This window comes from Leptosomus discolor, chromosome 4, assembly GCF_034619465.1.
Source record: "Leptosomus discolor isolate bLepDis1 chromosome 4, bLepDis1.hap2, whole genome shotgun sequence".
Taxonomy (NCBI): Eukaryota; Metazoa; Chordata; class Aves; order Leptosomiformes; family Leptosomidae; genus Leptosomus; species Leptosomus discolor.
Window position 1 is genome coordinate 70128568 of NC_141394.1, and position 15504 is coordinate 70144071.

Here is a 15504-nt window from a genome sequence, read left to right on the forward strand (position 1 = left end):
ATAGACATTTCTTAAATAAAAAACTCTTCCATTGCTTAAGATAAGAGTAACTTAAAGGGAAAATTCTTGGGAGAGATAAACAGGCTTAGATATTAGAACCCTTTTCCTAAATTCATCATCAAATGACTAAATGTTACGCATTGGCAATGTAAAGATTCATTTCAGCGCACAACAAAGTTTTTGCTTCCGATTACGTTCTGCAAGGTTAGAATTGGCATACGTATTTTTTAAATACACTAAATTACTTTTCTCTGTCCATTAATGCAAGTGATCCCTAGCAAAAAGCCTCTGTTGGTGCTCACTGAAATTCCATCCCATCGCATTCTGGCCGTTAACAGATCTTTATAGAGCAAAGACACACTGACTTGTATCTTTCCAAAACAAAACCATTTTCCTACCATTTCGTCATCTCTGTTAGTTTGGGTTTTTTTTGCAGGATTTCTCTCTCTTGAACAGTTTGCCACTTTATCTAACGCAGAATTAGAGTATGGGTGGAAGTAATGGGAAGTGGGATCTCACCAGGCATTTAGATTCTCTGTTGAAATTCCAGCAAACCTATTTAGCTCTAATAGTCTCTTTAATTGATCATAAAGTAGGGCTAAGACTAATGTCAAAATTTTATTACAATTATTTTTATTGCAAAGTATTTCATTGTGTTAAAGTATGTCAAGCACTCCAGTTATACAAAGATCTCTATCATGACCAGTTTACAATGGAATTATCAGCAGACGAAAAATAGCAATGCAGCAAAGAACCTAACAGTTAAGTATTGATACTTGGTGTATCACTTCACGTATTCACAAGTTTAATGCAATAGAATTTCTTCTTTTTTATTTTTTATCCTTTTTCCTCTACATACTGTTCTTCCTCATGGCTTTGCAAGACAGGGCACTGGAACCCTTAGTCAGCATTTCTAGTTTAGCTCAGAGTACAATCAACACTTATCAAGACAGTACTCAGATGTGAATTAGGTGTCAAAATCTCTGTTTATACTACTGTCAACTCTTAGTTTTACTAGAAGGCCAGTATTCTCCTGCTGAAAAAAAGTGGAGACTGGAGTGCCTTACATCAATCCAGAATAGACGAAAATAGCTTTTTTCCCCTCGGTTGTTCATGTAGAAGTGTTTTAATTAAAAAAGCAAAGCAACCATTTCTCAATAGTTACACTGTAGAAGAGCTCGTCAAACCATGAAAATAGGGTACATAGTACCTCTGCAATCCTCTACTTCTAATTTACAGACCTGATTTTAGCTTTGCAGACATCTTTATTCTCCTTTAAATGGAGAGGCAGACAGAGACAATGCATGTGGGAGAAGGAGAGACTCTGGGAGGTGAAGAATAAAAGAAGAACACAAATTTGAGGAAAAGCTACTCCAGTGTTGCTAGTAGCAACCCAGCTAGAATATGACTCTATGGTATAATATATACCTTTTAAATACATGATACAGATTGACAGAATCTTTCTTGATAGAATAGGAAGTGCTAAAATGTATTACACAGACCTCAAAAGAAGAGAGAGAATGTCTGCCATCTCCCCAAACAGAAGGTCTATGTTTGAGGAAAACAGTGCTGCGGGTGGGGGTGGCAGCAGGTTCTCACACAGTAAAGGCATTTTTTCAAGAGTGGAGAAAATGCATCTTTGTGCACACAGCTTGTGCACAGTCATCCTGGCTGAGGAATTTTTATAGAAACAACCTTATCTCACTCAAGGGCACAAACTTGCCAGCTTACACCTCCACAAATGCCAAAAGAATACTGCGGATTTGCTTTCAGTCTAGCATTCAAATGCTTAGCACTGAGGCAGGTAACCGGAATTTGGTAAGGCTAGCTATCTTCCCCAGCCTGGAGGCTGCTCCCAGAGCACTATATATGCCCTATATACGCACTATATTCAGGTGCAACATGGGCTGCCACAGACTTGGTCTCCATCAATGTACCATGTTGTTTTCGGTTTTCTATTTCTTTTCTTTTTTGTTGTTGTTTAGTTCTTAAGTAAATTAATTTCCCCAAGATACAGTGCCTAACGATCTGACTATCCATGATATACTTCAAATACTGGAATACATTAGATTATAAGAAAACCCTATGGTGATTTGCTAATTAGCTTAACCCTTTTGGGACACAGAAGAAGGAATTTTTTATTAAAACAGGATAACCCTGAACTATATTGATCTGACTGAGAAATGAGTATTTTAGTCAAGATGAGTCTCAAGATGAGTGCATGCTGGAAACGATGATGTTGTTTCCATAGCAATGCCATGACAGCCTCTAGAGCGAAATAGCGTGCTACCAGGAAATGAAGGGAGTTCAAGTGCTATGAGCTACATAGTTCTGTGAGCAATCCAAATACATTCTCATAAAGAATATTTAGCACAGATAGATAGTCCAAAGATTGCCGCTGATGTGAGGTAAGCTTTATCAGTGTGCTTTCAGCAGTCCTGTTTTCTCATTCACTACACCCAAGATGACTTATCTAAAGGCTTAAGCTATGGGCAACACTGCTTAGCCTTTTCAGACCGACCAAGAACAAACACAGCAATCTGCACCTCACATCTTTTCCAGTGAAGAATATAATCTATAATTAAGGACACTGACTCTCGTTCTCCGCAACACAACCAAACACATTAAACGTTTAGCAAAGAATAGCCTCATATCTGCAACTATTTACCAGCTGACCTTCCCCCTTCCTGTTCTCTCACCTCCTCCTCTCCCTTGCTTCCCCCTGCCCAAATGATACTGAGCAAATCTGCTTGCAAGTGGGAAGCAATGTAAAGCAGTCTTGTATATTCCTCATGAAAATTTACACAGCCATAGCATAAAACTCACTTGTCTGCTTTTTACCCCAGTTAGTGTTTATGCTAATAGAAAAGCAAACCAGAAAACCACTAATTGTATTTTATTTGCCTAAGGCTTTACCTAAGGCAAATATTCCGGTCAAATTCTGCAAAGCTGATTTAAAACCTTTTCCAAAGGAGACAGAAAGATAATTAACTTAAGATCTGCATTGCTTTGTCTTTTCATTTTCAAAGAAATTAACAATTCTCAGTAATTTGTAAAACTGCTAAAATAATGGTTGTAAAGCACTGCTCTCAAGTAAAATTCTACAAGACAAAGTACTTTACTTGAAAAATACCCTAGCATACTGCCACTGATCCATTCTTTCTTCAGTGTTTCCCATGAAATTTGTAAAGATGTTCAAACATGAGCTGAATGTCCAGAAACTCTACCACTGTATTTGCCGTTTGTGTCATTGTCACAACCAACCTCTTGGGTAAACAGATTGTAGTTCATTATATGTAGCAGTGCTGCCTCTGAGAAATACACGTCACCGCCAGATCACTTCAAACCAAAATGTTTTCTATTTATTGTTTTAAACATGTATTTCAAGGAATCAAGCCTTGCATGTAAAACAGCAAGATGCTTCATTTCCATTTTGCATCTAGCAAAAAGATGTGAAGCAAGCATTTTTAAAACTGCCTGAGCCTTCTCCTGCCAGTCCCACTAACTGTGTTGTAGAAAGCATCAAGCTCAGCAACATTCATTTATAATTTAAACTGCTTGGCAGAATTTTTTCATCTTAATAAGTCTAGTCCTAATTGCAACTGGCACACCCAACGTCTTTACCAGAAGCTCACCAACTTCCAGGAGAGTTTTATGTAACTGGGTTTTTGCAGTAACTGGGTAACTGGGTTTTATGTAACTGGGTTTTATGGGACAGATGTTGAAGTCTAGCGGAAAACATGCCCCTGCAGTTTTACAAGGACTTACAGGGCTCTATACGGACAAAAAGATACCTGCAGAAAGCCTGATGTAAGTTTAACTTAACTCATCCTTTTCTTCCAGTTACCATGTTCTCCCAGTTAATTCCCCAATATGAGCAGTATTTCTGTAACTATCTCACCTACTTTTGGAACACCTATCTCAACTTTTTTGTTTATCAAAGAATTAAGCAAAAGTAACCTGCCTGATGATCTGGTTTGAACAACTGAGTACAAATACAGCTTATATTGTCTGAAACAGCAGTGGATACAGCCTATTTAACTCAGTCTGCTCTCTTGAACACATACTAGTATCCAGCCACAGAAGCCTATCTGCTGCCACCATGGCCATCTTAGGAAGAACAGTTTGCCCCTAGCATTGATCATCCCTTTACCTAGTGCTCTCTCCTATCACTGCCTAAACTCTCTCATCACAGTCGTTCATGTGTATCTAAAAAAGACGCAGCAGTATCTATATCCCAAACCAGGACAGAAATTCAGTTATCCCAAAATCATCCACATAAGTATCCCAAAGCCACTGTCTCAGATACAGGAAAAGTTTCCTATCCTAAAACTCAGAAACACACTCTTAATTTCCCCCCCATTATCACTCTTAGAACATAGTCAGAAAGTGAGCGTGCTACTATAAATTGTATCTTGTTTTAAGAGTTAAATCAATGATTCAATCATAAAGTCTAAAACATTTATGAGTAAATATTCAACGACTGGAGTGTGCTAATGCTTGAAACACAGTCCATGCAGCTGTCACCGAATGAAGCAGTTGAACATCCAGGAGTAGAAGCAATAACATCCTAAAAAATTATTCAATCTCAAATAATTTTGCTACTCATGCTGTTCCATCAAGACGTATGGTAGTAGTTATGATCCTAAGACTAAGTCTGTTTTTCAGCTCTTTCCTAGTATATTGCTAGAATTTGAAACATCATTGGAGGCCAAGTGCTTCTGACGCCTGCATACAAGGGTCTTCATTCAAAGGGCAACTGAAACGTTATTAAATCAGGGCTATGAAATTTATAGCTTTCATAAGCAATTTCTTTAAATTTTCTGCCTTAATTTCCTCATCCACAAAATAATAGACAAATTAATCTAGCTACCAGCTTCTTAATCTTTTGTAAGGATAAATTGATCAATGTATATAAAGGATGTGAAGGTAAAAATCTCTGTATAAATGCTAAGAATTATTTTACACTACCATATTCACAATACTTTTGTTCTGATTGTATCAACAGTCCCACAAGTAAGCCTTTTCTTTTCAGGGATTTACACACATTTGGGGCTTAAAAATTCATTCGGGGCTTATATTTCTGTCAGTAAGCTCTTAACATGGCAAATGACAATAAAAACTCATGTTGTCCTCATGAACTAGAATATCTATTTATTTGGGTTTTTAAAAACTTGTCAGAAACATTTCTCTTGGCAGTCCATAGTTTATTAAACAGCTTTTATCACAATAAAAGGGATTGCCAAAAGCAAAGACTTATCTTGTACAAGTATTCTGCAACGTGATCTGTTTATCACACACACACATACAGAGATTGCTGCGCTTGGCCTGACTCACTGCTCTACTTTAGAAGAAAGAGGAGGATGCACAGTAGAGAAGAACACACAGTAGCCATGTATAAAAGTGTCCAGGACAGAGACAAGACTGGAGGGTGAAGCTACAGCGAGACGGACACCGTCAAGAGCCATGCTGCTACTCCATATAGTTGTGCTGGCAAACCATTTTCCCACTCTGTTCTCTCTTACTAAAGAATGGAAGTACAATTGCTTGGATATTGAAAGCAGACAGAGCTGGACTTTGGAGAACCACATACAAACTGGTCCTATATAAACAGTCATTAAAGCAGGCACACCATTTAGCTTGCTTAATCTAGACAGGTGAAAGAGAGAAAAGAATATGAGTTTGGAAACAAATCGAGATTTTCCCTACAATCACCAGGGTAAAGGCACCTGTGACTTCATCCCACAAAGGAAGTTTTTTAGGGACATTCTGAGTTGTTTGATTTAATGAAAACGTTCCCTACGGCATTAACAAAGCATGGGTTAAGCTCCACAGATGATCTGGCCTATGAAGGAAGAAATACAAATAATCACCAGAGACAGGGAGAACACCCCATCTCATTGGGGCTTTTAGGAACTTGCCCCCCAGTAGGACAACTTCACTTTGACATCTAATAGTCCCTCATAGAAATCCAGAGAGAAATATTCTTCTACCTCCTTTTGAAATACTTAAAAAGAAAACACCAAATGAACACAATGTTCTGAGATAGCCCGATAACCTATTTCCCTTCTTACTGGTTCCTTTATGTTCTGCAAAACACAGAGAATCACTTTTCTTGGCTACATTTTCTTTTGCTCTTCCTCCAAGCCACCCTGTCGCAGTGCAAAGGGCAGCCTCACAGATGACTGGAGTGATTCCACAACACAGCTTTCAGGATGACGCCAGCACTGATACAGCAATGACTGCATTAATCACAGACAAAACAACTCATTCAAAGCAGCTGAGCCTTACCCCCAAACTGTGCACATCTCAGGCATTAGGGTTCTGGGAAGCAGGATGATGGAGAACAAGGGTATGGCTAGGATGAGGACTGACCTTTCAGCAAAACAAGGTGGAGTAGCTCAGCGTGAAATGTCATCAGGAAATAGCAGTACAGAGTATTCTAGTCAGGTGGATAGTTACCATTCAGCTGGCATCCGTTTCCTATTTGTCATTAACCAACTCCAAGAGTCTTACTTTTCATATAAAACTCTCTGATTTTTGCAACCTCTTAGCTGTCTGATATCTGAGTATTTTCTGTTACAAATACTGCAGGAATTCTGATAAGTACAGGTATATTTTTAAATCTGCAGAAAAATATTTTAAAACAGCTCTCCTAAGCCCCACTAATATTATCAACACTGAGCAAGGAACCACAATAAAGGATACTGAAGCTCCTATCTGTGATTGCTAAATGCCAGAGGTTAATCCTGAGATCATCTGCTGACATGTATGTCTCACAGTCACTGTTGACAGATATTGAGTTGACATGATAGGTGTGACCATTAGCAAAGATTCTCCGGGGAGTGACTTCTACCATCAAATCCATAGGCTTCAATACAGGCACCTGCCAAAAAAAAAAAACAAACCACAAACCAGAAAGGGAGTAAGATTTAAAATAATTTTTTTGCTTGGATGGTGGGAGTTTCAATGGAGAGCAAGCATTCAAAGACTGTGACCTTACAAAACTTCTTGACTGCGCATGCAAGCTGAATTTCCCCATGGATGAATTGCTGGGCAAGGCCACCCCTGCCAAGGAGGAAGGGAAAGAGAGAAGAGCCATGGAGAGCCAGGCAGAGTGATGGAAAGCCTGGACTGTGGAAAGGGAGGCACTGGAAAGACTGCACTGTAGGAAAGGAGGCACTGGCAGCTGCCACAGAACAGGCCAGTCCCACAACAGGAGCTACTGTCCCATATATGCAGGAGAGACTAGCTCTGACAAGCAGTGAAGTTCCAGTATTTTACTTTTGCTAAAGAGTTCACTGTTAGTTGTGAATAATTTACAGTATTTCTTTTACTACTCGATGTCTCTCAAAAAAGTCAAGTGGTGAAAAGGCTATAACCTCAGCAAAACATAATAAACAGTCTTGGAAAACAAAGCCAATATGTGTATTGACATACTGCACATACACACATACTCCTGAAAAGCCAAGACCACAAACTATCACTCATCATAGCACCCTCATTATTTTCCTGTGTGTCACTTCAGTGTCATGCTTCAATAACTAGACACTGTCAATTTATTCCATATTGGTAAAGCATTAAACACTGTAAAGCTGTAAGTCCATGATTGGGACTATTTGATATTGTTGAAAGTGAATCAGAAACAATCGCTCATACATCAATCCACAAGACAGTTTAAAGAGGATCACAGAGAAGTTAAAGCTTTCAGTTTAGGTTGCCACTAAAGGAACAAAGCCACGATTCGCTCAGCCTTTGAATTCTCAGACTATAAGCAATCTGGAATGGTTTTGCTTGCCTAATCACACAGAATAGATAAATATTCCATTCATGTAGTCATCTTTACATTTTGGAGGCCTCTTTCACCTTAGACAATATTGGCTTGTTTTCAATAATAAATAGTGCTTATACAACATAGCCTTCCAGTCCTAACATTTAGCGACTTCCTTTGCCAAAACCCCTGGAGTGAATTCAGCCATTAAAGTCTGAGAGCAAAAATCTGTTACGTTATCATACTCGCTTATATGAGGTCCATGACTGCATTTGTTCAGCAATGCAGAACCTCACGTTCACTGGAACACACACCACTGCAAATCCCACTCTTCAGATCGGAGATAACTCTTTTATACTACTGAAATAAAGATGAGACTCAAATTTGGTGTACTGTCTTTAACTCAGTTGCTCTGAATGAGAGAAGAACACTGTTTAATATTAATTACAAGTAGAATGCTTCCAGCACACCAGGCTCAAGGATCCAGTGTGAAACCACGTTAAGTCACGCTGAGAGAATTTTATCAGGAAGAATAAAACCGATATAAACTTTCTGAACATATTTGTGTTGGTCACTAAATCATAATGTGACTTGAAAAACAAGACTGTTATCCGTCAGTTAAAATTTCAATGAGAATAATCATATATATGCTTAGCATTAGGTACATTTTTAAATCTTTTACTGAACTAGCACCCATGACTACCTTCTTCATACAGAAACAACTGGATTTTGGACAAAGACAGCAGCTTACCTGCAGTGATGTCACCGTGGAAAGATCTTTTAGTTTTCCTTCTTCATCTTTTAAGTTGTACCCCTCTGGTCTCTTATCTCTTTCAGTAATCTTCCATAACTTGATTGTTTTATCTTTAAAAGAAAAGACAAACAACTGTCAGCATAGGAATTATGAATGTGGTTACCCATCTTTCACAACATATTCCTTAAAGAAGTTTCTACACCTTGGTCCTGTGCTGAAGCAGTCTGGGTCACTCCAGAAATTGTTGCCAACAGAAAAAATACTCATAAAGCACATCCCATACCTTCAAACTGAGTCAGAGGTTCCTGGCAGCTGACAGGAAACGTAGAGCTCATGCTGCTCTTGTATCCAACATGGCACTTTGCAGATGGAACAGACCAAAACCGCTCAATGCTTACTGCTGAAGTTCAGTTTGACAATTTGAGTTTGCAAGGCAATAATCTTGCTATTAAAGTTTGCTAGGTTACTTATAAACAGCACAAGAAGAGCATGGAGTAGACAGACAGACCAATGATACCAGCCTGGCCCATTGCGGGAATAGGCAGTGGTGTATTGGTGTAACATCAGGAGCTCCAGCAAATGAAAGGCTCCTAAGGGAAAGCAGCTGAGAAACAACTGAGAAAAAAAACCTGAGAGAATTGTGTTGTAAGAGTAAGAAAGAGAAGGGGGAGAAAAATATATTAATCTTACATGGAATGGAATTAAATCTAAACTCTCCCTTTTTCATGATGGGTGAAGCATATGATGATAGAATTAGGATGCCTCTTGCTTAGTAAAGAGCCTCTGAAGCAAACAACTAGAAGTTTAAACATTTCAGATGGAGTTTGTCCTTGCTTTTGAAGTATCTGAAGCTGCAGATTTCCCTAACATTGATTGTCCACCCAACCTGCCAACCCTAACACTCCCTAGGCTGAAAAATCAATGCCAGCTCTTCTCCTGCAAAAAAATCTGTCCCCGAGCTTCTAACAGTTGTTTCACTCATCTGTTGATGGAGCAGCCAAAGCCTTTCCAAAGCTTCTGCACTTCAGCTGCCACCACAGCTTTCATTAACCTCAGTTCCTGCATATTTTCTGATTTCGTCCCACTTTCTTCCTTTACCCCTCTTTCCCCAAGTACACAGCAGAGCATAATTCTTTCCCCAGTGTGGCTGATCCAAATACTTCTTTCAAATGCTAGTACAACCAATTTTAAAGGCAGGATATATGAATACATGAATCGCTTTGCATTTCTACAGCAACTTTAACCTTGACCTTTTTTTATTTCAGAATCAATCCCTCCGCTACTCTGAGTGTTTCTACTATTATGGATCTCCTAACAATATTGATATGCTAAAATTAGCAAAAAAATATTACAATTGCTCAAACTAAAGAACAAGAGGCTAGTTCAATGTGCAACTAAAAAGCTCTATTTAAATATTCAATATATTTCATTTGAATCAGTCATGTTAATTAATTACTAAAATATATATAGCCCATGTCAGGCACACGGGATTTTTATTACATGTAAATAGTGCATTTCTGCTTATCTATTCCAAAATTTATAAATACAGTAATTGTAAAAGGAATTATAAGAAAAAACAGGAACAAATTTCCATTGTGGGACTTGACTGCTATTGATAAACCTATCTCTTTCCTGCATGAAAACTATTTTATTAGTGAGTAAGGGTATCACATGTGTTGGATTTCTTCTCCTTCATCTGCCTCTGGACTTTAAACACTCCCCAGAAATTCTAAGCATGCTTATATTTTGCAAAACATACAAACATCTCTGTGAGTTTCAGTATTCACTCGGTCTCAAGGGTGTTGTGAAGTTTATATTAATTAATGTCTGGTAAGCAGTCTGAAATCCTCAGATGAAAAGATCTGTATAGGCCAAATTCTGATCTACCCAATGAATCCTAATAATTTATTATTATACTACAAAATCAGTTCGGTTTACAGCGCAAAACAGAAATTTGCTAACTGCAAGCACTGCAAATCCACAGTGGCATTCGAAAGCCTTGGTGGTTTCCTTCTGCCTCCATTAATTAAGACACTGCAATCAAAACTTAGCTGATGACTTGTTGGTAACGCGTGAAGTGGTAAGGAACCAAGACATCCTCTGAGAGAGGTGATCTGTGCAGAAACAGCCTCAGACAAAAGTCCTCCTTAGAAGGACAGAAGCAGGTTTGGGCAGGTGCAGACCTGTCAAGTCTCATCTATCAAGGGTGAGATTTAGATGGACTCTCCCCCCATGTTCCCTAACAGAGGGATGTTCCTTACAGCAAATTCAATGGTCACTGTCCACCTATGTCTGCAGAAAGAAAGGATGCTGTTTCACAGTTCTCATTTTTCTGATCAAAACTGTGTTTTAGTTCCTGAAGAGAGCAAAACATCAAAAACTGCATTAAAATATCAGGCTCAGAAAATAGTAAATATAAGCCAGTGCTCAAGATGTTTCTACAACCTGCCCAATACGAGCATGTGTGATGAGTAATGCCTTCATTCTCTATAAGTTAGGGAAAATACTATTATCCCTTTTTATAGGCATGGAATGGATATACATTCTCAATGACTTCTCACAGGTAATCTGTGAGACAGCAAGGAATTCGACATGGGCCTTCTGTATCCTAAAGTTAAAACTAGTCCTTTAAGAGTTTGCCAGGAGGCAAATCTTCAGACTTGAACTCTGATGTGCCAGGAAGCTAGGAATCCTCCTTGGCATGCAGAAATGTTTCGTAATTCAAAGCCAAAATCCAAAGGCTATGCCAGTGGCACTACTTCTGTTCTCCTCACCATAAAGCGGTCTGCTGGGATGCTCCAGAATTGAGAAGGGAGAAAAACAGAGGCCAAAGTATTTTGCCAGGTGCTAGGCTTGCTCAGCGTTGGCTGCAACTGGCTTAACCCATAGCAGCACTAAGACTGATTACTTCTTCCTTTCTCCCCTCCCATATCAACCAGAAAACCGATACAAAGTTCTACTAGGCCAAGTGTAAAAGCAGCGTATCTGAGGACTCAGCTGTATTCTTCAGTGCTTCCAAAAACAGACTTGAAAATGCAAAGAGAGAGGTTTACTCTTAAAAATCTGCTTTTGTACCATGCACTTGGAAGAAGCCATTCTTATTTAAAGTTATCTGAAGTAGAAGCGACGTTTTGACCACGGAAGAAGTGCAGAAGTGAACTCCCAAACTTCTAATTAGCTGACTAATCATTAAATTAGCATAAATCACCTAGCTATAACAGATATGTTTCTTTTCAAATATTGCGACAGTGCCCCCAAAAAGTCAAAACACAACTTTAAGGAAAACAGACTACAAAACATAAAATAATTTGCTATCTACTGTGAATTAATGTAAGTATTATTTATTGCTATAAATTTTAACTAGAAGTAATTACTTTGCCCTAAAGCATCAATTCCCAAAGGTGAGATTACGCTATTTTTCTATCAGCAATTCCCAATTATGCTCAAACTTCTACAAGAAAAATTCTTTTCTGATAACAATGAGATCTAAGACTTAAAATCAGATATTTTTGTCTCATGCATCACCAGCAGTAAAAGAGGTTGTGGCTGTCCAAACATTTCCTAACTGACACCTGTGCCTGTTAGGCTCCAGTCAGTTTCTTTCCCCTATGTCACATCTGCATGTCCCCTCTTAGCAATAATACTGCTTTTCTTTTAATCAACAGGCCTTAAGCATGTTAGAAAGATGAGTCAGTATCAATATCCTATTATTATTTCTACTGCCTTCCAAAGATTTGTGTAACTCTTTAGAACTTAAATAAATCATTCTGACAGTAATGAATGAAAAGAAAATTAAATTCACCCCTCTTACCTACATTCTTTTATGCATCTACAAAACAATAAAACTTATGACAAATACAGAAAACAAAATTCTAAATCCCCAGTGAAACACAGCTGCTGAGTAAGGTGATGCCTTTGTCACAAAATTTATTTCAGGATAGCACGGCATGTTATTTGCAATGGATAGGTCTTTAAATGTCTGTGGACAGTCATCAGGAAAAACCCTGTGACTATGGATAAAATACATAAATAACAGATATCCAAGTCAGTATGACAGTCTTGGTAAACTCTGAAAGAGGAAATTACTCAAACAGTAGCTTAAAACGAACAAATACATACAGTCAGCACTAAAATGCACAAAAGGAAAATGCTGATATGTCCTATATACTCTCATCTATCTTACCATTTGTTGATAAAAGTGAGTGAGCTGCATTTTGCTGTGGTAACCACTTGATCTTGTTTATTTTTTCTTCTATCTCCAAGCTCTTCAAATAATCAAATTCAGGTTCATGGCTCTGGAAAGTGCTGTAAACATTGTACTCCCCCTGATTGTAAGGCTCATTTTTACTCTATGGAGAATAAGAACAACAAAACCATGTGGTTTATGATAGCAATATATTTCTATCTCTTGGGAAAGGTGTATAAGCAGCCTTAGAAATATAAAAATATTGAAAATTTAATTTAATTTCTCATTTAAAACATGATATTGGCAGATTTGGTTCTACAGGAATGAAATTTCCTGTAAGTATTGAAGCAATGTTTAATAAAAGGTAGAATTTTAGAAGAAATGTCAATTACTCAGGAAAGCTTTCTACAAAAGATACTGCAGATGGACTGAATTTAAAAGTGAAACATAGAGGTATCACAGCGAAGCCACTGTTTTAAATTGAATGTTTCCATCAAACCTGCAAAAGCTATTAAAACAATGCAGAAGTAAAACAAAAACTTTTTTTTTTTTTTTTTTTTCCTAGCTTAGAATTTTGGAGTTTTGAACACTTTTGTTTGGGACATCAAACTTCCAAGTAAAAGATCCTTACCCTCTTTCACTTCCTCTCCAAAGAGATGGCACTCTTGTTTTACTGAATCTTGAGATTATAAGCAAGTTTGTTAGTTAGATCCAATTAACGTATTAAAAATAAGGCCAGGTTTTAGCAAGCTATTGAGGACTACAGTGGTAACTCACATACCTCAGGTTCCCTTTGGAATATAACAACCCGACCCCCCTTGTCACCAGTAGCCAGCAGTTCTCCAGTGTGGTTGAACTCAACTGTAGAAATAATATCAGCTGGAGGGAAAAAGAGAAAAAAATGCGAATTTTAGACTGCTACTACAACATAAAGCCATTAGAAATATCAAGCACTCCACAAAAAAATGCAACAAATAAAGGATCTGAAGGAATACAGATGAACTCAACAGCAAGTCACCAATGCAAACAGGCTGCATGCCATTACAATCTGAGGTTGCTACACAATGAAACAAGTGCAAACATAACAAGGCAAATTTATGTTTCCAGCACATCTGCAGTTTGAGAGTGGAGGAGATCTCCGGAGAGGTTCTGCTTCAAGAAGAGCAATCTCAGGCTGCTACAAAGCTTTTTTCAGTACTGGAGATAGGAACACTATTGGCCTCCTGCTATTTTCTCCAGCAAGGACCAATATAACATCTCAGTCCTGTTGCATGTATTATTTATTCTTCACCCTTTATGAGGGTTTTAATATAACCCCCTAGCACTATTTTTCTCAAATATATGTTTGCGCCAAGAGTGCAAAAGCAAAGTGCAGGTAGCCTGTCCTGCCACAGAGGAATGAAGGCAAAACCAGAACTGCTCACTGTGCAATGCCAGCAAGAGCTCATTCAAATCACCCTTTTTGGTAAATCATTTCAGCACCATAAAAATGTGTCATCAGAAGATAAAAAGATCCCAGTCTCTTCTTTTTCTAATTTTCAACAACTCCCTTTCCCTAAGCAATTGCATCAGCTTAAATGAGAAACCTCATCAAAACCTGAGGCCAGTCTTGTGTACAAATTACTGTACATCAGGATGAGAACGGAGGAAGACTGTAGGAGCAAAATAACTGGTTCTTCTGTTTGTATGACAGTAAATGCTAGAATCATAATCCACAGTTAATCCTACACTATTAGCATAATTTAAATTAAAATGCCTAGCGCAATAGTAAATTAAGAAGCCATCATATATACAATCACAGACAAATGCAGGGTATTACTCAGAGATTGCATGTATGAATCCTCTATAATGATCAGTATTCACTCATCAGAAACATGGGCCAGATTTTTAGAAGCATCAGTAGTTAGCAGCTCCCCTTTAGGCATAAAAAGCTGCGGTTTTCAAACACGTTCATCATCCATCAGTTTATACTGAGAACAATGAGGTGACAGTGGGATAAGCTCTTTTGAAAACCTAGCCCCAAATGAGTTCACTAAAATTCAAAGGAATTGAAATAACAAGTGGATGTACCATTTACTTGATACATTCTATGAATTGAAAACATCTGCTCCTATTATTCTTTTAATAAACTATCAGTTGAGTGTTAGAAAGCTTCTATTGCCAGTAGCTCTCACCAGCAACACAGCTATCTAAAAGCCAGATTCTTACATTCTAAAGAGTTCACCATCTAGAAAAAGGAAAACTTTACCCTAATCATGGTAAAGAAAAATATCATGGTTTTGGTTTTGTTTTAAGAAATCTTGATCATCAAATTGTTTCATCTAAAAAAACCAACAAACCCACCCTTCCTCTCTTTTCCCTCCATGCACTACATATATAAAAGAGTAAGGGGGAATCATAAAGGATGTATGTCATTTTCTTTTTTGCTGAATAAAATGTATGGACTTGTAGACTTTGAGAAAAATGGAACACGATGACTTACAATATTTTGGGTCTGAACCCAAAGCTTCTCAAAGTTAATGGCATTTTATTTTTATGAGGACTTCCACAGACTGTGTATTTTATATGTAATAACTCAAAAAGCCCTAATCTTCTAAGAACTCAGGAAGAGTAAAGAGACCCTGCTTATGGTTGGTGATACTCTGGGGCTTGGGACGGTTGAGTTTGATCTCCAAAATGTCATTTTTTAAATCTAAAAATGTAATCAACTTTTCTGACATGTAAAGTTCATTTGTAGTGCTTCCAGTTGAAGAACATTTCTTGGCTTTTTTGTTGTTATCCTGCAAAATTCAT

General features: G+C 37.9%; 1 protein-coding gene across 4 annotated transcripts in view; it reads right to left on the reverse strand.

The window, feature by feature from the left end:
- PPP2R2C (protein phosphatase 2 regulatory subunit Bgamma) overlaps nt 1-15504 on the reverse strand; it is a 196698-nt gene that overhangs the window by 45896 nt on the left and 135298 nt on the right. For all 4 annotated transcript variants that reach the window (XM_086463711.1, XM_086463714.1, XM_086463713.1 and 1 more), the window contains 4 exons: nt 13493-13590; nt 12709-12874; nt 8523-8635; nt 6709-6886 (listed from right to left, as the gene is read on the reverse strand). In XM_086463711.1, coding sequence (XP_086319837.1) covers nt 6709-6886; nt 8523-8635; nt 12709-12874; nt 13493-13590 — 555 coding nt within the window. The remainder of the gene's footprint in view (nt 1-6708; nt 6887-8522; nt 8636-12708; nt 12875-13492; nt 13591-15504) is intronic.